The sequence below is a fragment of the Odocoileus virginianus genome, chromosome 23, assembly GCF_023699985.2.
Source record: "Odocoileus virginianus isolate 20LAN1187 ecotype Illinois chromosome 23, Ovbor_1.2, whole genome shotgun sequence".
NCBI lineage: Eukaryota > Metazoa > Chordata > Mammalia > Artiodactyla > Cervidae > Odocoileus > Odocoileus virginianus.
The window spans coordinates 46,375,774-46,400,721 of NC_069696.1; the positions used below are offsets into that span (position 1 = coordinate 46,375,774).

Consider the following 24,948-nt stretch of genomic DNA (forward strand, 5'->3'; position numbering starts at 1 on the left):
TAACCACTGGACCTGCAGGGACCTCCCTCACATTTTAGTTTTATATGGAACAAAACTCTTGCACCCTTCTCAATGCCTTAGATTCTTCACACAAGGGGGAAAGTGGAATTCACTTTATAGAAACATGCCTTGCATTACCTGATGGATGTTGCCACGGCAGGTAAATCCATCCCCAACGTAGTTTGGTTTGCAAGTACAAGTCCTTTCATCTTGTCCAGTGTGGTTGCAGATAGCAAATTCACTACAGCCGCCATTATTCTGGTAAAATTTCCAAGGAGTGGGGGATTGGAATCAGACCAGTTAGCTTGCCAGACTTGCCAATGCTCACAAAGCAATTCTGTATTGACATTCACTTTTTGTCTTACTCTCTGACTGGTTTCTTTCGAACTGTGGTGTTGGAGAAGACTCAGAGTCCCTTGGATAGCAAGGAGATCAAACCAATCAATCCTAAGGGAAATCAGTCCTGAATATTCATTGGGAAGACTGATGCTGAAGCTCCAATAGTTTGGCTACCTGATGCGAGGAACTGACTCATTGGAAAAGAGACCCTGATGCTGCGAAAGATTGAAGGCAGGAGGAGAAGGGGACAACAGAGGATGAGATGGTTGGATGGCATCACCAACTCAATGGGCATGAGTTTGAGTAAGCTCTGGGAGTTGGTGATGGACAGGGAAGCCTGGCGTGCTGCAGTCCATGGGGTCGCAAAGAGTCAGACATGACTGAGCGACTGAATTGAACTGACTGGTTTGAATTATTTGCCCTTTTCCTGAATTTGTGTTCCATCTCCCTAAAGTTGTGAGTCATCCTACTCACCCAGCCTTACACAGGCATACCTCATTTTACTGAACTTCGCAGGCACTGTGATTTTTACAGATTGGAGGTTTGTGATGACTTTGTGTTGTCGGAGGATGGTTAGCAATGTTTAGTAATGTTTTTTTAATTAAGGTATGTATTGGGTTTGCCAAAAAGTTTGTTTGGGCTTTTCCATAAGATGTCACAAGTGAAGCCAAATGAACTTTTTGGGCAACCCAATACATTATTTGTTTATTTAACTCTTAATGTCTTCTTTTTAAAATTGAAGTATGGTTGGCTTACATACATTGTATTTTTTAGATATAATGTTATTGCATACTTAACAGATTTCAGTATAGTGATGTATTGGGACACCAAAAATTCTCGTGACTTGCTTTATTGTAATAGTCACTGTATTTTGGTGGTCTGGAACCAAAGCCATAATGTCTCTGAGGCATGCCCATATCTCAAGATGGCAAGTCCATCCCAGCAGATCTTCAGCCCTGAACAGATCAGTGCAGAGCTGCCAAATGGGAAGTTTCTCAGCACCTGGGAGTTAACTAGAAAGGCATCAATCTTGTTTGACACTTCTCAGCTGACGGCTAAACTCTAATCCATCATAGCAAAGTAATAGTCACCAGCCAGAAGGCAGCTGGTGTAAAATAGACAGACCGTCCCGGGGGACAGTAGGGACCTCGCCTGCAGAGAAAGGGCTTTAATAATGGAGTATCTGTGCTGTTTTCGTGCTTGCAGGAGGCTCTCAGGTGGGCGGAGACGTGGATGAGCAGGAAAGGTGAATGAACTGGGCCTCTGCTGGGGATCAGAGCCTCATGGAGGAACAAGCACGAGAAGTGGTCAAGGGTGCGGCCTGTGAGTCAGACAGACACGGGCTCAAGTTCTGACTCTGCCATGCGCTGGCTCTGTAACCAGGGCCAGAGACCCCCTTCTCCTCCTGCTCTGGGGTGGGTTGAATTATGTCCCCCCAAAGCTATGTCCACATCCTAAGCCCTGATATCTGTGAATGGGACCATATTTAGAAAAAGAGTCTGTGCAGATGCAATGAAGGATCTCGGAGATGGGATGTCCTAGATGAACCAGGGGGTCTTAAGTCCACTAGTGTCCTCACTGGAAGAGACCCAGACACAGAGGTAAGGCCACATGAAGACAGAGGCAGAGACTGCAGTGTCTCCAACACTGCAAATGGGACACAAGGAAGAAATGGCCCAGAAGCAGCTCTGATGGAGGCCACCTCAACACCGCACCCTGGATGCAGGGAGGGTGCTGTACTCACGGTCAAGCAGACGTTGATGAGGGTGCAGACCTTCCCATCTCCAGTGTACTTCGGCAAACAGTTACAGACGGCCTGTCCAGGAAGAAGGCAGAATGGGCCATTTCACAGACAGGTCCTGCTGGCTCTCCCTCCACCATCATCCATCCAGTTTCTGATGTACACAGTTTCCTGCTTGCTCACAGTGTGACAGGGACTGAGGGGGCAGAGTCTGGGTTCCTGAGCCTCTAGCTTCCCCGCCTGAGTCTTTTCACCCCTCAGCCCCTTCCCTCCTTTGTGTGGAGTCCTCACACGCTCCCACCTCCCCTAACCTTCTCCCTAGGGAGAATGCATCGGTCACAGTGCTGGGGAGTATGTGACCGAGAGAGGGCTTAAAACCGTTATCTTCTGCTGTTGTACATGTCTTTCAGAGGCTCAAGCCCAAGAACAATGGCCAGATTCTGGGCATCAGAAAGCTGAAGGAAAGGAGAGCATGGCTGGAGACCTCCATGCTTCTGGAGCCGTGTGGCGTTTGCACATGCCCACTTCTTCCCACTGCGCTGGGCTGCGCTTAGTCGCTCAGTCATGTCTGACTCTTTGTGACCCTGTGGACTGTAGCCTATCAAGCTCCTCTTGTCCATGGGGATTCTCTAGGCACGAATACTGGAGTGGGTTGCCATGCCCTCCTTCAGGGGATCTTCCCAACCCAGGGATTGAACCCAGGTCTCCCACATTGCAGGTGGATTCTTTACTGTCTGAGCTACCAGGGAATCCCAAGAATACTGCAGTGGGTAGTCTAACCCTTCTCCAGGGGATCTTCCCGACCCAGGAATCGAACTGGGGTCTCCTGCATTGCAGGTGGATTTTTTTACCAGCTGAGCTACCAGGGAAGCCCCACTGTGGGAAACACCTTTTCCCCATGAAACCCTTTGTTCCCTGCTCCTCCCACCTTCGTCCTCTTTCCAAAACAACGATCTCTAGGGGGATTGTTTCAGAATTTCCTCTAATGTACTAATTTCATCCTGCTGCTCCCCAGAGGTCTGTTCTCAGCCCTTCTCCCTCAGGCCTGGGTCTGTATCCGCAGGAATTTGCTCCTAGGAAGCTGCAGCCCCCAGGGGGGCGGCGCTCACCTGGTTGGGTCCTGTCTGTGTGCACTCTGCATGCCTGTGGCAGCCACCGTGGTTCTCCAAGCAGGGGTTGATCTCTTTAAAACAAAAATCCCACACCTGGCATAAGAATCGAGCCTTATTTTTAAGTAAAGGCATCTCGACAGATCCACAGGATGGCTGACCGACCAAGCAGAGCAGGTGTCAAGGTGCAAGTCGGTTTTCTTGGCAACTCTGCAGCTGAAATAACCCAACAGGGAGGGTGCTGGCTGTGGTTTCTCAAAACTGACTCTTTGGGGACGCGACTGTGCCAACAGAGGCGTATCTATCTGCAGGCTTGACTCTGTCCCTCTATTGAATGAATATGAATGTTTGCAGCCAAGGACTTGAAATAATAGAATTTTGGAGTCTAATTCAGCATGCTATGAATGAAGAGATGTAGGAATTAGAAAAAACACACGTGTAATCATCACAGTGTAATTGGCTCAGAGAAGAATCATCAGTAGATGCTCAATTTAGGACATTTTGATGGCAAGCAGGACATCTGCTTGGTGTGAAAGCGTTCCCTAGCCGATTGCTTATAAGCAGCCAAGGGAAAACAAGTAAATGGAAAACAAGTGGAGAGATCAGACAGCACCTTGACTGAGGGGTCAAAACTAAAGGCAGTTGGAAATCGCAGGTGAGAGGTGGTACCTACCTATGCACACGATGCCATCGCCAGTGTAGCCCGCCTTGCACACGCACACCCGGCTTCCTGGGGTGGTTCTTTTACAGACAGCCTTGGCAGAGCAGCCTCCATTGCTGATCTCACAGGCATTGATTGCTATAGAAGAGAAAGATGACGAAGAGCAGTAGAGGAGGGGGGGGAATTGATGTGTTTTCACTTGAGTCATTGAGAAATAAAAGTTACTTCAAAATGGCAGGCATTGGATTAAACATAGATAATTCAAAAGAATGCAAAGCACTCGATGTCACTGGTGAATTCTACCAAACATTTAATAAATACTGTAAAAAAGAGGTACTATAGGAACACAATATTGTTTAACATCCTCCAAGTCAATTAACAGAGCACAGCAACAGAATGAAAGACAAAAACACAATCATCCTCGTATAAGGAGTGAAGTCTTTTGTCAAAATTCAATATTGTTAATGATAAAAATACTCAATAGACTAGGAATAGAAGGCAACTTCCTTAACCTGATAAAGGACATTTTTCACTTACGAAAAACCCACAGCTAAGATCACGCTTAATGACGGCAGACCAAATGCTTTCTCCCATGATTAGGAATAAGGCAAGCAGGTCTGCTTTCTGTTCAACACTGTGTTGAATGAAGGTTCTGGTCAGGCTAATTAGGCAAGAAAGAAATAAAAGGCATTTAGATTAGAAAAGATGTAAAGGCATTTCTGTTTGCAGATAACATGATGTGCTATGGAAAATCCTGAAGAATCCACTAAAAAGAATTAGAGCAAATCACTGAATTCAACAATGTTGTAGGCCACAGGATCAGCAGTCAAAAATCAACTGTATTTCTATACCATAGCAATGAACAAACTGAAAATGAAATTAAGAAAACAATTCCACTTACAATAGCATCAAAAGATGGACTCCATTAACAAATTATAAAACACTCTGAAAACTACAAACATTGTGGAAAGAAATAAAAAAGATGACCTAAATAATAGAAAGACCTTCCATGTTCATTGATGGAAAGAATTAATATTGTTAAGGCGGCATTACTCCCCATATCTGATCTACAGATTACATGCAATCTGTCAAAACCCCAGTTGACTTCTTTGCATAAATTGACAAGATTATCCTAAAACTCATATGTAAATTCAAAGGGCCCAGAACAGTCAAAACAATCTTTAAAAAAAAGAGCAAAGTTGGAGGACTCACACTCCCTAATTTCAAAACTTACTACAAAGCTTCAATAATAAAGAGAGGGTGGAACTAGCAGAAAGATCCATACGGAATTAAGAGTCCAGAAATAAACTCAAACATCTGTGGTCAACTGATTTGCCACAAAGGTGCCAATATGTTATTTCCATCACAGGAAGAATGTTCTTTTCAAAAATTGATACTGAGATAATTAGATATCCATACGCAAAAGAATGAATTTGGACCTTACTATATATACAAAAGGGCTTCGCCGATGGCTCAGTGGTAAAGAATACACCTGTCAAGCAGCAGACATGGGTTTGATCCCCAGGTGGGGAAGATCCCCTGGAGGAGGTCATGACAACCTACTCCAGTATTCTTGACTGGAGAATCCCATGGACTGAGGAGCCTGGCAGGCTACAGTCCCTAGGGTTGCAAAGAGTCAGACAGACTGAAGCAACTGAATACACAGGCATGTATACAAAAATCAATTCAAAGTGGACCAAAGATCTGGAGTCCCAAGGTGTGTGTATGAGTCCTGGCTTGCACTTCATTCACCATCTGACTTTGGACAAATGACTTAATTAGTACGAATTTTAGGGTACACCCATACAAGTTTATGTGCAAGTTTGGATAATGTATATGGAAGTCATAGAAATATTGAGCATTACATTAACTTACAGATGACAAAATGATGCAAAGAGAAGTCGAGCAGCTGTCCCCAGGTAATATACACTATAAGAACATAGATTTAAACCCAGGGAGTCTAACGACAGGACTGTTTATAACAGTTGCCGTTTTGCTATCTCCCCCCAAAACAGGGGGCAAGAGAAACATTACAGTTATTTGTCTTTCCACTGTTTTCACTGGTATGTTGAACACATCCTACTTCAGGGAACACCTGAGACAATCCCCAGGGTCAGATGGTCTAGAATGCAAATTGGTGAGGACTTCCCTGGTGATCCAGTGGTTAAGAGCCCACCTGCTTTATAAAGCAAGGGACACGGGTCCGATCCCTGCTCTGGGAAGATTCCATGTGCTGCAGGGCAAGTAGGCCCGTGTGCCACAAGTACTGAAGCCCATACGTGTTACAGCCCGTGCTCTGCAACAAGAGAAGCCACCACAGAAAGAAACCTGTGCACCACAGCTAGAGAGGAGCCTCCCACTCACCACAACTAGAAAAAGTGAGCAAAGCCCAAATTTAATTAGTTAATTAAAAAAAGAAAGCAAACTGGTGCAATCATTGCCTAGCTCCACCACAATCTGGACTGAAGCCTTCCTGGACACAGTGTCAAGAGGAAATGATGCTGTTTCCATTTTTTTCTAGCACTGAATATGTATTGGTCATCATAAGAGTGTTAGCTCATATTTATCGAGTGCTCTGTGCCAGGAGTGTTCACAGGTATCAATTAAGTCATGCTGTCATCCAACAATCCATTGAGCAAGACTTTCTTATGACCTACAACTTACAGATGACAAAATGACACAAAGAGCAGTCAAGCAACTGTCCCCAGGTAACACAAACAGGAAGAACATGGATTTGAACCCAAGAGTCTAACATCGGGGCTGTTTTTGACAGCTGTCTCGTTCTGTTGTTGTATATGGAGAGGTCATTTCATCCCAAATTGCTCTGCAAGGGACAGAGTTTTATGTGTACCTTATAAATGAGCTAAGGGTAGTTCAGAGACCACCCAAGGCCACGTGGGGAGTGGGAAAGAGAACCAGGGCTCAAGCCTCTTTGTGTCCCATTTCAGAGTCCCCATGCCCAGGCCACACCCTTGGTCAGCCAAATCCATGGTTTTTAAAGCTCTCCAGGTGATTCCAGTTGTGGCCAAGACTTAGAGAACCAGGGCAGTGGCCCCGGACATTCCAAAACCAACACATCTCATCTGTGAATAGGAGGTGTCCTGCCCCTGAAAGAGACCAGCCACCCTACCACATCCAGTTCTCCATCACTTCTTGGTAGCAGCTGCCCATTTGTTTATTTTTGGCCGCATCACAAGGCATGTGGGATCTTAGTTCTCTGACCAGGGATCGAATCCACACCCCCTGCACTGGCAGCATGAAGTCTTAACCACAGGACTACCAGGGAAGTCCTGCAGCTGCCCATTTAGTCTGCAGAAACACAGATCTCTCAATAGTTTGAGTTGCCCTCCACCCAGCAAATTCCTTCTCTACTTACCTGTGCAGACGGTCCCATTCCCCTGGAATCCTGCTGCGCATTTGCATAAGGCTGTGCCATCCGGATTGAGAAGACAGCTGCCAAGAGAAAGGGCAAGTGGTGTTTGCAGAAAAATACACAACATCCTGCCTCCCGCCTGGATGGGACTCACAATACACTTCCCCCTAGAAGCCCAGCTCCTGCCCCATGAGGCACTCAGACGTCTTCCCTAAGGCTTGGGAGGAGAGTTGATCCCTAGCACAGCCCCGCCATGGGCAGCGAAAACTGCAGTCACTTTTCAGGCAAACAACAGAATATGTATATGGAGGCATTGGTCCAAGGATACGGAGGGCAGCTGCCCATCTTCAGAGAGCATCCTATGCGCTCGAACCTATACTTCACATAACCTACACAATATCTGGTAGCCCTAACAGGTGGGTCAATCATTCTTCCCACATTACAGATGAGGAGACCAAGGCTTAGAGGCATTAAATAAGTGGCTCAAGGTCATATAATCAACGGAAACGACAGAGGCTGATTCAAGTCTAACTCCAGCTTCTGGACTCCTAATGAATTAACCCATTAAACTCCTCGGGGTGTTATGAATATGAAGTTCACTTGTGAAGATGGAAGGCTTGGCTGTGAATTGCAAGTAAGGTTTGATGAAATTGAGGCCCAACAGGCTCCCTCTGCTTCTGTGAAAGGGTCCCTGTGGCTTGAATGCGGGTAACAACTGGCATTCTGCCAACGTGCCATGTAGCCCAGGGGGCAGCTTGTTCAAAAGGCTGGATCTGGCAAACTGATGGTGGCCTCATTTTGGTTTTGTACTTAAATATATCATAAATCCTCAGAAATGGCCTCAGGAAGCTGCTTCCCTAAAGATGGGGTCTGGTGGACACACACTGTTAGGAAACATCCCCTCTGCATCATCGCTCCCAGAGGTGGCCAGAGGGCACCTACTTGGCGCTGGTGTGGCAGGTCCTGTTGCAGTTGTCTTTTGTGATCTCTGAAAAAAGAGAACCAAACGCTGTCAGCCTTTCTTGAATAAATCTCACTCAGGAATAATCTTTTAGTACTTGGTGGTGGGAAATGATTTAGTTCCTCACAAGTTAACCGGTACACATCATGGGAACTATGTGACCACGTAAATTCTCCTTTACCTTGGTTTCTAGGAAGCTCAGAGACAAGTCTGGTCAAACACACCAATGGAGTGTCTCCTGTGTGCCAGGTCCGTGCTAGGTGGTAAGGCTGCACACTACTCCCTGGGGCTTAATTTCCCATTTTATTGGGTTGGCCACAGAGTTCATGTGCATTTTGATAAGAGATTATGGAAGGCCCCAAATGAATTTTTTGGCCAACCCAATATTTATACTTTCTATGTTCCTTATTCTTTTTTTTTCATCATTTCGCTACAGAGTGATATAAAGCAGCAAATTTTATTGTTGTTTAGTCACTAAGATGTGTCCTACTCTTTGTGAACCCATGGCTCCTCAATCTATGGGATTTCCCAGGCAAGAATACTGGGGTGGGTTGCCATTTCCTTCTCTAGGGGATCTTCCGAATCCAGGGATCAAACCTACAACCCCAGTCACCACTGGCAACTGTATTCTTCACTGCTGAGCCAGGGAAGCCCAAATAAGCAAATACCTAATTATAATTAAGTTATTGTTGTTGTTGCTTTGCATGTGCCAAAACAGCCCAGAGTCTGGCACGCAGCAGGCACTACCTATTTGCTGAATTAATTCCTAAATTTCCTGGAACAACATTATGTTCTTATTCTTGGATGCCCAGCTAACAGGTACTTCCTGGCAGGGGAGGATCCGGAGAGAAATTGTTAGAGATGATGGAAAAGTACCCACTGGGTTGGTTGCTCAGGCTAAGAGCTTTAGGGAAAGAAATCTTGTTAGGCCTGGCTATGTTACATAGAAGGTCCTGAAACAGAGATCTGCTGTGAAAGTGGTTGTGTTCTGTGTGAGAGGGAATGTTTACAGATCCCAGTGAGGCAGGTGGATGCAGTGCCATCCTGTGCTTTTATGGGTGCTCGTCCTTGAGTCTGGAAACCTCTTTCTCTCTGTCCTGTTTCTGAAACCCCAGTCACCTTTCAGGTCTCTCTCTATGAAATCTGCCCGAGACCTTTGATTCAGTTAATTGATAAGACACCACGTGGTGTGCTCTTTTGAGAAGGATGTGACGCCCCTATCTGACCTCAGAGGGAAGGGTGCAATGATCGATTAACAATGTCTGACATGACTCGGGAGTGGGAAGTTTGCATGCGAACAAAGGATAATCTAGTCTGGTCTAGAGGCGCTTTACTCTGCACTCTTATATTGTAATTTTTTGAATATGACTGAACATTTATCTCCATTACTAGGCTGAAGCTCCTAGTACAGGATTATAGATTGTGCTCCTTGTACAGACAGTGCACGGGAGACCAGGCTGGAAAACTGGGCAAGTGCCAAGTGGCAAATAGCTTTGTACTACACCCTCCTAGTGGAAGCAGAAGATATTAAGAAGAGGTGGTAAGAATACACAGAAGAACTATACAAAAAAGATCTTCACAACCCAGATAACCAGGATGGTGTGATCACTTACCTAGATCCAGACATCCTGGAATGCGAAGTCAAGAGGGAGGGCCTTAGGAAGCATCACTAAGAACAAAGCTACTGGAGGTGATGGAATTCCAGTTGAGCTGTTTCTAATCCTAAAAGATGATGTTGTGAAAGTGCTGCATTAAATATGTCAGCAAATTTGGAAAACTCAGCAGTGTCCACAAGACTGGAAAAGGTCAGTTTTCATTCCAACCCCAAAGAAAGGCAATGCCAAAGAATGTTCAAACTACTGCACAATTGCACTCATCTCACACGCTAGCAAAGTAATGCTCAAAATTCTCTAAGCCAGGCTTCAACAGTATGTGAACCATGAACTTCCAGGTGTTCAAGCTAGATTTAGAAGAGACAGAGGAGCCAGAGATCAAATTGCCAACATCCATTGGATCATTGAAAAAGCAAGAGAGTTCCAGAAAAACATCTACTTCTGTTTTACTGAAGTAAACACCAAAGCCTTTGACTGTGTGGATCACAATAAACTGTGGAAAATTCTTCAAGAGATGGGAATACCAGACCACCTGACCTGTCTCCTGAGAAATCTGTATGCAGGTCAAGAAGCAACAGTTAGAACCAGACATGGAGGTACAGACTGGTTCCAAATCGGGAAAGGAGTATGTCAAGGCTGTACATAGTCACCCTGCTTATTTAACTTATATCCAGAATACATCATGAGAAATGCTGGGCTGGATGAAGCACAAGCTGGAATCAAGATTTCTGGGAGAAATATCAATTACCTCAGATATGCAGATGATACCACCCTTAGGTAGAAAGTGAAGAAGAACTAAAGAGTCTCTTGATGAAAGTGAAAGAGGAGAGCCAAAAAGTTGGCTTAAAGCTCAACATTCAGAAAATTAAGATCATGGCATCCAGTTCCATCACTTCATGGCAAATAGATGGGGAAACAATGGAAACAGTGAGAGAATTTATGTTTTTGGGCTCCAAAATCACTGCAGATGGTAACTGCAGCCATGAAATTAAAAGACGCTCCTTGGAAGAAAAGTTATGACCAACCTAGACAGCATATTAAAAGCAGAAACATTACTTTGCCGACAGAGATCCATCTAGTCAAAGCTATGGTTTTTCCAATAGTCATGTATGGATATGAGAATAGGACTATAAAGAAAGCTGAGTGCAGAAAAATTGATGTTTTTGAACTGTGGTGTTGAAGAAGACTGTTGAGAGTCCCTTGGGCTGCAAGGAGATCCAACCGGTCCATCCTAAAGGAAATCAGTCCTGAATATTTATTGGAAGGACTGATGCTGAAGCTGAAACTCCAATACTTTGGCCACCTGATGTGAAGAAGTGACTCATTGGAAAAGACCCTGATGCTGGGAAAGATTGAAGGCAGGAGGAGAAGGGGACACAGAGGATGAGATGGTTTGATGTCATCACTGACTCAATGGACATGAATTTGAGTAAACTCCAGGAGTTGGTGATGGACAGGGAGGTCTGGCGTGCTGCAGTCCACGGGGTTGTAAAGAGTCGGACACGACTGAGTGACTGAACTGAACTGAACACCCTCCTAGCGTGTTCCTCCTATAGGCAATGAAATATCTCCTCCTGGAAGCAATGGAGCATCACAGCAGGTCACTAAGTCCTGGAGAGTGGGTGGCAAACAATAGTACTGTAGTCCAGATGTTTATGTCCCCTGTCCCCGATTCATACTTTGAAATGTAATCTGCAATATGCTGGTACTTGAAGGTGGGGACTTAGGTGATTAGGTCATGAGTGTGGAACCTTCACGAATGAAACTAATGTCCTTACAAATGAGACCCTGGAGAGTTCCCTTGACCCTTGCACCATCACATAAGAAGACAGCCCTCTGCAACCCAGGAGAGGGCTGTCACCAGAACCCAGCCATGCGGGCACCCTGACCCTGAATGCCAGCCTCCAGAACAAAACAACTTTCTGTTGTTTATAAGCCACTCAGTCTATGGTACTTTGTTACAGTAGCCTGAACAGAACAAGACATCTGTGCTTTAGAAGGTTCTGTGTGGCAGCAGCATGAAGAATGGAATGCAGGGAAATGTGACAGAAGGCCAAGGGATGGATCACAAGGGTACTGGTGAGAGGGGCAGCAGGAGGCAGGAGGGGAGATGGTTCCCCTACGGTACTAGGGACAGAGCAGGGGGAGGCTGAGAAGGTGGCTCCAAGACTGGGTGAGCAGGTGGGGCGGACTAGGGTCTTTCTCCACAGTAGAGCAAGCAGGAAGATGAGTCTGGTGGTTCATCCTTGGCCCTGCTTTCTTCCCCTCATGGCACAAATACACCTCTACCTGTTTAATGACACGTATGTCTCCAGCCTTGGCCTCATTCTCGAGCCTTCCACCCACACACTCACACCTGCTCTGGGAACCTTCCGCATCTTCCCCAGACTACTGGCTGCTGGGGCAGGGACCACACATCTCTCACTGCTGTGTCCTCCGGCAGGAGCTCCAAGTATCTGATGAATGAATACGCGAGTTAATACCTCCTGGGAGCCTCCACCTGTGTGTTCTCCCGCTCCTCAAACTCACTCGCCTGCAAACTGCACTGCTACTTGCACCCTGCCCCTAAGCTGGACTCTTCCAGAACTGGCCCATCATCTGCACAGTGGACCCCTCCCTCCCTCTTCCTTTCTTCTGTATCTCTAGCCACCTCGTGCTCTTGATTTTAGCTCATTTGACAATCAAGTGTCTCCGTTTTCCCTGCCACACTTAGGCCAGCACCTTGGTTCAGATTTTTGCTAACTGCCTCCTGAAAACCTGTGCAGCCTCCAGGTAGTTCCCGGTCCCTTTCAATGCGGTTGGTCCTCCTGTGCCCACGCGGGTAGTCTAAGATACAGCAGATGACCTCCTGATTATCCTTGGCTGTCACTTCTGTCGTGCTCTGCTTTAGGGGTTCCCCCAGGCTGCCCTCCTGTGTGGGTGACCCCGTTGCTCCCCACTTCCATCTCCCAGGTCCTCTAAACCCATGCTTGGCATACCAGCACTTTACATCTGCTCTAGGGTATCCGCTTGGCTCGAGACCATTTACACTTCCAACTTTAGCTTTTCAATGAAACCTGTGCTACCCCGATTTTCAGCATCACCAGGAGTTTTGGGCAAAGACACTCCTGATAACTCCATATCCCTTAGCTCTCACTGGGCTGTCAGGCACCTGTGACTCCTCTCCAGCTCCCGCCCCAGAAGAGGGGGACTCTCTGATACCTGCTTCCAGGGGTAATCTCTCCAATCCAGTGTCAGAATGACCTTTCTAAAACACAAATCACATCATACTGCTGACTTGCTCAAAATCCTTGAACGGCTTCCCAACAGGAGGCTTCAGCAGAAGGTCCGCCACACTTAGGCTTCCGTGACCTGACTCCTGCCCACATCTCTGGCCTGTTCTCATTCCACATTCCTCTTTGCCCCTATATTCCTCTCATACTGCAATCCTGTGGTTCTGTAGATGTGCAGAGCTCCCCCACATCTTTGAGCTTTTCCACAAGCTTCTTTCTGTGTGAAATTTTCTCTCTACTCATCACTCTCATGGGGACACATTAGGAATCATCACTGCAGCAGGAGGAGGGAGGGTTCAGGAAAATGGACTAGCTCAGACAGCAGGGAATAAATTAATATAATCTCTTGGCAGTACCCCAAAGTACCAACAGCTAACTCAGAAATCCCATCTCAAGGAATCTAACCAAATGGATTAGTAAGATAAACACAAATATATATGAGTATATACACACATATACATGAATATATATATATGAATGAAACAGTCTTTGCAGCATTGTTTATGATAGCAGAAAACTAATTTTAAGAACATGGTAAAGAGAATGGCTACCCACTCCAGTATTCTTGCCTGGAAGATTCCATGGACAGAGGAGCCTGTCCATGGTGGGCTACAGTCCATGGGGTCACAAAGAGTCAGACATGACTGAGCCACTAACACGGTCTGATAATTGGATATTATACAGAAATTAAGAAAAAAAATTATATTTCTCTATGTATTTATTCATGTGAAAAGATATTGATCATATGTATTATGTGCAGTGAGAGACTCACAGAACTGTGTGCAGAACATGGTCCCACACACACGTCTATACCTAGAAAAAGGCTGGAAATATTAATGATAGTTTTCTTCCTGCCTTGGGAATATGAATGATTTTTATTTTCTTTTTAATGCTTTTATTTTGCAAACTATTTTGGCTGCAAGTAGGAATTATTGCCAAAGAAAGAAATGAAGATGCCATTTCTATTTTAGGAGGAAAAATGAGGCTGCTGAGAACAGATCACCAGAAGGCTGGCTCTTACCACTGTCACACTTCACTCCTCGCCAGCCCACGTCACAGTCGCAGGCGCCATCTCCCCAGGGTCCTTCGCTGCATCTCCCGTGGACACAAGTGCACGCTAGGCGGGAACACAGCCACACACTGTCAGATGTCTGACCTGTCTTCAACAACTCACTTTTCCTTGACTGCAAAGGTTCACTTCTGTGCATTTAAAGCCTCCAGTCCGCTTCCAGATAATTAGTGCCTCTAAGGGGTGGGTGGGGGAAGGGGCTGGATTCCCAGGAAGGGCAGGGGGCACGGGAGTGGGCTAAATGGTGAAACAGGTTGTGCTTCAACGAAGACCACCCTCTGGGGACTGTGTAGCACTGTGGGGCGGTGACCCATGCAGTGTGAGAGCGTCCTCGGCTCAGGTCATCAGCCGAGCCAAGGTTATTGGGATCCCTTGGGACGGAACCATGTTTGTTCCCTGAGAGTAGGTTTCAGAGAGAAGTCCGCTAGGATCCTATAAACCTGGTGAGGCACCGCCTTCATTGACTACACAGGAATGGTGATTCCTTTGTTACGCAGCAGTGTCGTGAGCGTCTTTAGGACCTGGGTGAAAGCTAAGGATGCCTTTCTCAGGAAAAAGCATTCAGCCTTGGGGATTTGCTGATCAGAGGATCATCTGTGGATCCTAAGTTAGGAAATCCTGCATCAATGCAAGTATATAATTCTTCCATATAACACAGAAAAAAATCATCACAGTAACGCCAATTACATATTATACAGCCCAATTGTAATGGTTCAATTATATATTGATTTTGTCTGGCTTGGCGGAGTGGGCGGGGTTCCAGCCTGCCCTGGACACAGGCTGGTTAGGGAGCAGGTGTTTAGACCCTCTTTCCGCCTGCGCTCCCGGCCGGTCCGGGGAGCCCGCTGGGCGGTGGCGGGGTACGCACCTTGGTCGCAGTGGATGCCGTACTTGCCCTCAGCGCACGTCTCGCAGGCCGTCCCGCTGAAGCCCCGTCCACACTCACACACGCCTGTGCCGTTGGCTCCGTCCAAGCAGATCCCGTTTCCGAAGCAGACGTTCTCAGCTTTCCCTGGGCAGGGCTGGCACTGGGGGCCAAAGTAGCCTGCACAGCATTCTCTTGTCTGAAACAGAAGGGCCAGGCTGGGCAGGGACAGGGCCATACCGCCGTCCTCTGGACGTGTCCAGCTTCAGTGTGGACATCTTGCAGGTGGGCCTGGATGTGTGCCTGTAGCCTTGACCCCATGTGGAATGGTTACAAGGGACGGGGACAGCATCCCCCCAGAACGGGGCGGGGGGGCATGCAATTTCCATGGGTGCCAGCACCAGCATGGAGGCTTCTGCTGAGGAGCTAGGAAGGACTGGAAGAAAAAAGGCAAGCAGGAGGGGAGGGTGAAGAAAAGCGAGAAGGGAGGAGGGGTAGCAGGAAGAAAGAGTCATGTAGGTGATGCCAGATGGGCCCTGTTGTTGTTTAGTCTCCGACTCTTTGCGACTCCACAGACTGTAACCCGCCAGGCTCCTCTGTCCATGGGATTTCCCAGGCAAGAATACTGGAGTGGGTTGCCATTTCCTTCTGCAGGGGATCTTCCCAACCCAGGGGTGGAACCCATGCCTCCTGCATTGCAGGCGGATTCTTCACCACTGAGCCAGCTGGGAGGGGCCCGGGTCATCCCCAAACCTGGCCCCTGTGTGTTGTGTTATTTCATCTGGAACTGAAGGTTGGGAGGCAGCTGAGACCTTTGACATTCTATAAATGACTCTCTTAGTTCCGGGAAGCCCTGCAGGATTATCTGCTTGCTTGGGCCCGCTTTTATTCTTGAGGTCACTAAAACACAACATCTGCATCTGCACACTCCACAGCTTAGGAGCTGAATCACTGGCCTCTAGGATTGGCAGAGGCTGTGTCTTCTGTGAAAGGAGCAGGACTGGATGTTATAGAGAATTTTCCTGCAGATTCCAAAGCCACAGCCGAGAGGTCCCTAGCCCTGGGGTTCCACTTTTCTAAATGACCAGGCGCCCCTGTTCTTGCCTTAGGGAGTTGCCCATTTCCTGTCTCTTTCCCTTTCTTGTGAGAACAGGAAGAGCCTCTTAGCCTCCTGGTCCATCTATTTCTTCATCATGAGATGGAAAATTGCAGCTGTCACCAGGGTACTGACTGGTAGGGCTGTCCTGAGTTTTGGGGCTACTCTGGCTATTTTGAGTGACAACTGTAATGGAGATGATGAGGGGACTTCCCTGGTGGTCCAGTGGTTAAGAATCCGCCTTCTAATGCAGGGGATGCGGGTTTAAGCCACGGTCAGGGAACTAAGATCCCACATATCATAGGGCAACTCAGCCCATGTGCCAGAACTAGAGAGTCCATGTGCCGCAATGAAAGATCCTGTATGATGCAGTGAAGGTCTCACATGCCACAACTAAGACCTGATGAAGCTAAACAAATAAATATTTAAAAATAATGAGAAGGAAGGCAAGATGACAGAAAGAATCCATGCAAAGGCACTTTGAAAAGTATAGCATATGATTATGTTTCTCAATATTACTGCCATTGTTAGAAGGCTTGTTAAATTTATACTCACAATGACGGTTTTCACACACTTTGGCTGGCACCCAAAGAAATGGGATCGCCTGCCCATGAAATAGATGGTATAGAGACATCTCCTCATCTCTTCGCCCTATGAAATAACAGCAATTATATTAATATCAGCTTTTCAGTTAGGACAAAGCTTTCTAATCTCTGAAAGCAAGGAGGTGGGTGATACATTGCTGTCTCTCTAATGGAAATGTTCTGGGAAGGGAGGGGGTTGGCTTCCTGGAGCTGCTTCATAAAAAAGAAAATGCAACACTGAAATGTTGGCTGTCAGAACACTAGGTGGCAAAATGCAGATAATTATCCCTTAAAGTGATATTCCATAAAAAGAACTTTTCTTTAGAAGATTATAGGAAGAATCATAGGGTAACAGAGATGAAAGCATCTTTCCAACACTCGACATTGAACTGAGACTTGGTTTCTCTTTATTTATTGGTTGATGGTCTGCCTTGGTCTGAGGCAGGATTGAGGCTGTTTACAAAAAGACTTTCACAAGAGTAAATGCAAACTCAAGTGAGAAGTCAGCATGTTATTGTCATAAATTACTATTGTGCCATGGAAGGTGCCTGTATGTTGATTCTTTGTAATCGTTGGAGCATCCTCTGAAGCACTTTTTTCTATAAGCAGCCACAAGAAACAGACAGGTCATTCATTCAGAGATATGTGTATCACCCCCCAAGTCTGTCATGTGTTTCTTTGCGAAAGTTAGTTATAACTTCAACCATAAAGGGAATCAGGAAGGTGGGTCTCCTCAAGGCTTGAAACAGTGTTACTGTGAAGTCCACCTCCTCTGATAGTATTTCCTGCTCCTGTCCTCAACCAGCTACTGGGATATGAAAGATGCAGAAACGGAAAAATCCCTTCTTCCATTGGGCGTTGACTGAGATGAGCTCCTGTTTCTATTTATTTATTAATCAAAATTTTGCTTTGGTTCAAAAAAATGGATTCAAGACTTTAGAAAGATGCACACAAGATTAAGAAGGTGAGATTAAATTAAAACCCAGTGAAGGATGGAGGGCAGTGAAATGAGGTGTGCTGGAGACTCACTTTCTAATTCAGACCTCCCTGTAATCCAGAAACAGTTTTATCAAAGAAGATATCAAAGAAATACTTACTAGTGGTTTAGTTCCAAATGGGCAGATGGGCGACTGGGGACACTTTCCACACTTTCCCTTGGTAAAACACAGAGGCAAAGTGAGTATTTCATGGTTATTACTTTTAATCAAAACAAGGCTGCAAGTATTTTCCAGACTTGAGGCTGAAGGTTTCAGGCTATAGAACTGCAAATCAGAAGCTCATCTGGCTAACCTCTTTCATGTCCTTTGAGCCAAACACTTCAGTTACTTTGGGTCACGGACATTGGAGCATCACTTTCTCCACTGTACATTTCAGATGCTTGTAATCTTGTAACCTGTGCGAGTCTTAACTCAGTTAAATCCTAATTCTTTTAACACCAACTCTCATTTATTGAAAACCCACTATTTAGTGAATTGGGCCAGGCTGTGAGATTAAAGAATGCATCACCCACAGTGCCCCCAGCCCTAGGACCACACTGTCCAACTGAGAGGTCAGCATGGAGATAATATCCACTGTCATGAGACAAAGATTCACAAGTGAAGAATGACAGACATTTAAAGTGCCAGCCTGTTCCGAAACAGGAGGCCGCCAGTGTGACTAGTTCTTAACTTGGCACCTACTGGATGGTATAGCTTGGTCACTCACAGCTCTCGCTCTGGGGCCAGACTGCCTGGACTTGAACTCCTTCTTTGCCACTTGCTAGCTCTGTGAATCTGGGCGTGCCACTTAATCTCCCTATGGCTCATTTCCCTCATCTGCAAAATGGGCAGAGTGATAGTGTTTACTCTGCAGGCTGTTGTGAGGATTCCATGGGTTAACACATGTAACATGTTCAGAGCAGTGCCTAGCACATAAAAAGTGCCCAATAGATGTTAACAGTTATCATTACTACTGAGAGAACCTATACCATCTCATGGAGTAAAAAGTCTCAGTTACTTGTCCTATACTATACCGAAATGATCCATTTCCATATTTTCTCTCCTGGTAGACGATGGTGGGCCCAACCCTGCCAGCGGGTGTACAGGGCTCCTTCCCTGTGCCTGTGCTGGGCATGACACATTTTCCCCTTGAGGAAGACCATGGTTTTGAAATCCTGCTCAACACAGCCCTTCAGGCAGCCTTTCCAAGGCATACAAGGCACTAGACTGTAAGCCCATTGAGGGCAAGGGTCATGTCTTATTTATTCCTGTAGAGCCGCAAGCAAGTATGCTCCTTGGCATTTAGAGATGTTCCTTTAGTGGTTTTTTGAACTGAACTGAGATACCCTTAATAGATGAGTCCCAGGCTTTCAAAATTATAAAAAATAAGCCAACACTCTTTAGTGACATTGTTGGTCTTGGATAGAACTTACTCGTACGATAGTAGTGTCATTAATATCACATCTATTCTTCTGAATTTCCAGCACTTTCCCCAAGCCATGGATCACTCCCTTGTCAGTGGCGACATTGGTGTAGTTTATCGGAGCCTCGTTTACATAAAGCTGTGAACAGGAAGGTTAACTGTCAGTTTTTACTACAGTGATTTTAAGGGAAATAAGGACGATAGGGATTGGAGGATGTCAACAAGACACTAGCCTAGGAGATACTGCAATATTCACCTGGCAGCTATAGCACCCTGTACTGGAGACAGCTCTGCCCTAGGAGAGGGGAGTCTGAGTGACAGTTCTGCATCTGGTACCTTCTATCTGTGTGACCTTGGGCCAGTTGCTTTTCCTCTTTGAACCTCAATTTCCTCCTTTGTAAAAAGAAGAGGTTGCTCCTGATAATCTCTAAGTTTTCTCTCCAACATCCAAATGATTGGTTTTTACTGTTCAAAAAATTCTGAATCATGATCACTATGTTAGTGCTATTGATAATATGTCTCCCAGGATGTGCTCAGCTATGCCAGTTATTGGTGGTCCCAGAGGTGTGGATGCCTTCCACAGCCAAGACATAGAGAATGAAACTTAGCATCCTTTTAGCATATCTCTGCTTCCTGGTTAATTTGCAAGCACCCCTCAGTAAGACTAAAAGACCATTACTGCTACTGCTAAGTCACTTCAGTCGTGTCCGACTCTGTGCGACCCCATCCCTGGGATTCTCCAGGCAAGAACACTGGAGTGGGTTGCCATTTCCTTCTCCAATGCATGAAAGTGAAAAGTGAAAGTGAAGTCGCTCAGTCATGTCCGACTCTTTGCGACCCCATGGACTGCAGCCTACCAGTCTCCTCCGTCCATGGGATTTTCCAGGCAAGAGTCCTGGAGTGGGGTGCCATTGCCTTCTCCAAAATGACCGTTATATAAGAATAAAAATAATATTTGAGTGTTTAAAGTTTGCAAAAATGTGTTCTACCAGACAGATCACCTTCTAGGCTGTGGAGACTGCTCAGAGGTCTGATTAACCGCATCACGCCTTCCTTGGGGCTGCTCTGGTGTTCGCAGCACACTGATATTGTCTCTGTACTGTCTTTGCCTAGTATGTCAGTAAGTGTGTAAGACATGGGAACTAAATCTCTAACTTAAATTCAACTTTGAGTTATAACTCTTTTGGTTTTGATTTTTTTTAATGGGAGGATATCTTAATGACTATTTAGTGCAAAATAAGTAAACCATTAATTTATTCCTGAGTATAACTAATATAACTGAAAACAAATGGTTGTTTGAAAAACTGGTGTGGGGGGGGGTCATATGGGCTTCCCTTGTGGCTCAGCTGGCAAAGAATCTGCCTGCAATGTGGAACACTTGAGTTTGATCCCCGAGTCGGGAAGATCCCCTGGAGAAGGAAATGGCAACCCACTCCAGTACTCTTGCCTGGAGAATTCTATGGACAGAGGAGTGGGACAGGCTGCAGTCCAATAATCACAAAGAGTCAGACATGACTGTGCAACTTTCTTTTCATATGTGTGTGTGTATAGGTGTAGCAGGGCTGAGGTTGCGAGAAGAGGGAATTCTTTGTTGTACTAAACAGATGTCAACTTCATATCTAATGAGCATTTAAAAAGGATTAACACCTCCCAAACTCCCCAAAGCATCAAGATTGAAGTGACTCTATTAAGTGTTTAAATTTGAACTTCCACTGAATACTAAAGTCCCTGACGATTTACTTGGAGTCAAGTGAATTTCCATGGGATATTGGGCTGAATCATGACTGAGGTCCACAGAAGTGGTCCAGGGCCTATGTAGGTTTGGAGAAGCAGTGGGGTCTCACTTGTGGTGTCAAATGGTGATCACAAAACAAATCTGCAGAATTCCAAGAGGCTGATCTGATTTAAAATATCAAAATGTCAGAACTTTTGATGTTGAAATACTGTTGATTTGGCATAAAAAAAACTGAGTCATTTTTCTTATGAGATATACTTGAAGAATTACAAGTTGCATTAGAATTTTGATCTGAACACAAGTCTCTTCATTTAGACAGCATTTTCCCACATCTCTGTTGTCCTGAGAGTGAATGAGTTATCAATAAAAGCAAAACCTCTATTGTAAGATAGAAAGAATATTTAAGAGAGAAAGCCTCTATTGTAAAAGGAAAAAAAGCTCTAGATCAAAGACTTTTCAAACACATGGAAAATAAACATGACAGAATCAAAACTGATTAAACTAACCAGAATATTCATTTCTACATGATGAAATAAAAGATAACAAAGATAAAAACAAGAATATAAGGTCCTTATCAACAAAAATTGCCTTACCTGGAAAAAAAAAAAAAGAAAATGTTTTTAAAAGGATCTCCTCAAAATTATTATACAATAGGTAAGATTATTTATAGGCATCAGAGAGAAATATTCGGCATTAGATTATTTTCTAAGTAATGAAAAACCAGAAAGACTTTAAAAAGAAAAAAAAAACCCTGAGTGTGTTAAAAAAAAAAAAGAAAAAGACACTACACACCAAATTCACTTTTGCTTCAATGATGATAACACTGAGAATATTGTTTTCAAAATTGTGCTTTTTTTAAAAAAAAATGTGCTTTTTTTTCATAGGGAACAATATTACCACTTAAAAATTTGGGATTAAATTTTCATCATTTTAATATAGAGCTTAGTTTCTCCTAAATAATCATTAGTTTACATTAACTTTTCTTGTGAGAATTTATACCAGAGTCACATAGTAAATTTCTTATTGAATTTTCAGATTGATTGTTCCACTGGCTGTTTGACATAGGTATATAGAATTGCATACTGAAATGTTTAAAATATGTATTTAGTCGAAATTCTTTTTATAAATTCTAAACACTTTAAGTGCTTAGAGGTTGTGTGAGATTAATAGTGGGATACTGGGGTGGGGGCAGTTGGCCCTAGGTCTGCAGTCTGTATGAACAAGCAGTGGTTATACTGTTCATTCATTTGCTGCTGGATCCTTCCTTCACACTTCAGGTGGCTCCTTACACCCTGGGGCCATGCCACTTCCGGGGGGTTACGTTTGGCTGCCAGGTTCCCCGCCACCTTGGAGGTGGCTTGGGGACTGTCTGTCATCAGGAAGCAGAACTGAAGGGCCCTGTGACTGCTGGGCTTCAATCCCATGACCAGTCAGGACACGCTGATGGTCTGAGGGCTGGTGCTGGGGTGGACAAGGCGGGGCTTCCCAGTCTGGCCCAGTCGTTACTTTACGGTGGAACACAGACAGCTGTCTGCTGTGGATAAGGCTGAGGAAGTGCTGGTGAAGATTATGCCACGCGGAAGTGATGGCAGATGATGGGCCCAGGACGCCCATTGCTGGGTTTTCAGGGGAAGGATCGCACCTGGTCATCGTGGAGGAAGAAACCGAGGAGGTAGGAGAAGCCCAGCATGGTCTCCCGGTGCATGCCATTGTGCAGGTCATTCTTCAGCAGCTTCTCCTCTAAGACCACATGATACCTGAGTATGTCTTCCTCCTGGACGACACACAGAAGGGAAAGTCAGCCCACAGGCCCACCAGTCCCCGGGCACTCATTGGGCATCATCCCAGCTGCATGTCATCACGCTTGCAGCGGCAGCTGAATCCGAATGGCAGAGACCTGTGACTCCCAGAGTGGTTTTATCATGTTCCCCTCTTCCCCAAGACACCAGCGCCAGCCTGGCAATGCGCTCTCCTAGGGCCCCCAGGGATCCTCCTCCAACATCAGAGCCACTAGACGAATGGGCCCTGCCCGCCACAGGTCTGAGTCACCGCTTCCCTGGGCCCTCCATGTTTCTAGGTTTTAGTTGTCCTGACCTCTTTCCTTTCTTCTCCCAGCCTTTGGGGTTATAGATGCTTCTATGCTATCTCTATTTTACCTTTCAATTATATTTATATAGCTTTATACCCAATAAACAATTCATAATATTAAATTCCCTCTGGTATGGTTTCTGTCTCCTGATGGACCCTAATTTTTTTTTTAGTAATAATTTTTACCTTTCTATACTAATATCTTTTTCATGGAATGGCACTTTAAATACAGTTATGAGTGCCTGTCAATCTCACACTCCCAATCTATCCCTCCCCACCCCCACACTCTGAAGAACTCCGGTTGGTGCAAGGACCAAGCCCCCTCCTCTAATGTCCCATTGGGACAAAGTACCAGCATGCGGCAAGCGAGGAAAGAAGACTTAATTTTAAATCCAATTCAAAATGTTGATAACTACAAGGGGCTGGTTTTAAAAATTTTTTGTTTTTAATTTTTACTTAATTGAGATTGTGTTTGTGGCTGAAAGTGATGATAAGACTTTCTGCAACATTGCCTGAGGTTTTATCCCAGTGCAGTTAATGAATGTTCCCCACTAAACAGGTTCAAAGGGATGGGGGAACTGGGAAGACACAGAAAAGATGACTTCCACTTCTGTTCCAGGAGTGCTGCTCACTCAACATGCCAGTTACAAAAATCTAATGCCCAGAGTTTTCATCTAATTAGAGAAATAAGACCTACCCACCTGCAAAGACATTTCCTTATACGAGGTGTAGAAGTGCTGCGGGGTGTACAGATGGCCTGAACTCAGAGGCAGAAGAGCTTATCTGCTGCTAAGGGGCCAGCTAAGGGCCTCATAGTCAATACAAGAGTCCGAAATACAGTACTTGGATGCAGTCTCAAAAATGACAGAATGATCTCTGTTCGTTTCAAAGGCAAACCATTCAACATCACAGTAATCCAAGTCTATGCCCCAACCAGTAATACTGAAGAAGCTGAAGTTGAATGGTTCTATGAAGACCTACAAGACCTTCTAGAACTAACACCCAAAAAAGATGTCCTTTTCATCATAGGGGATTGGAATGCAAAAGTAGGAAGTCAAGAGATACCTGGAGTAACAGGAAAATTTAGCCTTGGAATACAGAATGAAGCAGGGCAAATGCTAATAGAGTTTTGCCAAGAGAACTCACTGGTCATAGCAAATACCCTCTCCCAACAACATAAGAGAAGACTCTACACATGGACATCACCAAATGGTCAATACCAAAATCAGATTGATTATATTCTTTGCAGCCAAAGATGGAGAAGCTCTATACAGTCAAGACCAGGAACTGACTATGGCTTAGATCATGAACTCTTTATTGCCAAATTCAGACTTAAATTGAAGAAAGTAGGGAAAATCACTAGACCATTCAGGTATGATGTAAATCAAATCCCTTACAATTATACAGTGGAAGTGACAAATAGATTCAAGGGATTAGACTGATAAGAGTGCCTGAAGAACTATGGACAGAAGTTCATGACATTGTACATGAGGCAGTGATCAAGACCATCCCCAAGAAAAAGAAATGCAAAAAGGCAAAATGGTTGTCTAAGAAGGCCTTACAAATAGCTGAGAAAAGAAGAGAAGTGAAAGGCGAAGGAGAAAAGGAAAGATATACCCATTTGAATGCAGAGTTCCAAAGAATAGCAAGGAGAGATAAGAAAGCCTTCCTCAGTGATCATTGCAAAGAAATAGAGGAAAACAATAGAATGGGAAAGACTAGAGATCTCTTCAAGAAAGTTAGAGATGCTAAAGGAACATTTCATACAAAGATGGGCTCAATAAAGGACAGAATTGGTATGGACCTAACAGAAGCAGAATATACTAAGAAGAGGAGGCAAGAATATACAGAAGAACTATACAAAAAAGATCTTCATAACCCAGATAACCATAATGGTGTGATCACTCACCTAGAGCCAGACATCCTGGAATGCAAAGTCAAGTGGGCCTTAGGAAGTATCATGAAGAACAAAGCTAGTGGAGGTGATGGAATTCCAGTTGAGCTATTTCAAATCCTAAAAGATGATGCTGTGAAAGTGCTGC

The 24,948-nt window shown here is 45.0% G+C and overlaps 1 protein-coding gene across 1 annotated transcript in view; it reads right to left on the minus strand.

Annotated features, from left to right (window-relative positions):
• STAB2 (stabilin 2) overlaps nt 1-24,948 on the minus strand; it is a 164,778-nt gene that overhangs the window by 47,024 nt on the left and 92,806 nt on the right. The window contains exons 34-45 of the mRNA XM_070454036.1: nt 22,461-22,592; nt 19,094-19,222; nt 17,781-17,837; nt 16,655-16,750; nt 15,007-15,202; nt 14,091-14,186; nt 8,166-8,211; nt 7,227-7,303; nt 3,863-3,988; nt 3,190-3,263; nt 2,084-2,155; nt 139-258 (exon numbers count right to left, since the gene is read on the minus strand). Of these exons, the coding sequence (XP_070310137.1) occupies nt 139-258; nt 2,084-2,155; nt 3,190-3,263; nt 3,863-3,988; nt 7,227-7,303; nt 8,166-8,211; nt 14,091-14,186; nt 15,007-15,202; nt 16,655-16,750; nt 17,781-17,837; nt 19,094-19,222; nt 22,461-22,592 (1,221 nt within the window). The remainder of the gene's footprint in view (nt 1-138; nt 259-2,083; nt 2,156-3,189; nt 3,264-3,862; nt 3,989-7,226; nt 7,304-8,165; nt 8,212-14,090; nt 14,187-15,006; nt 15,203-16,654; nt 16,751-17,780; nt 17,838-19,093; nt 19,223-22,460; nt 22,593-24,948) is intronic.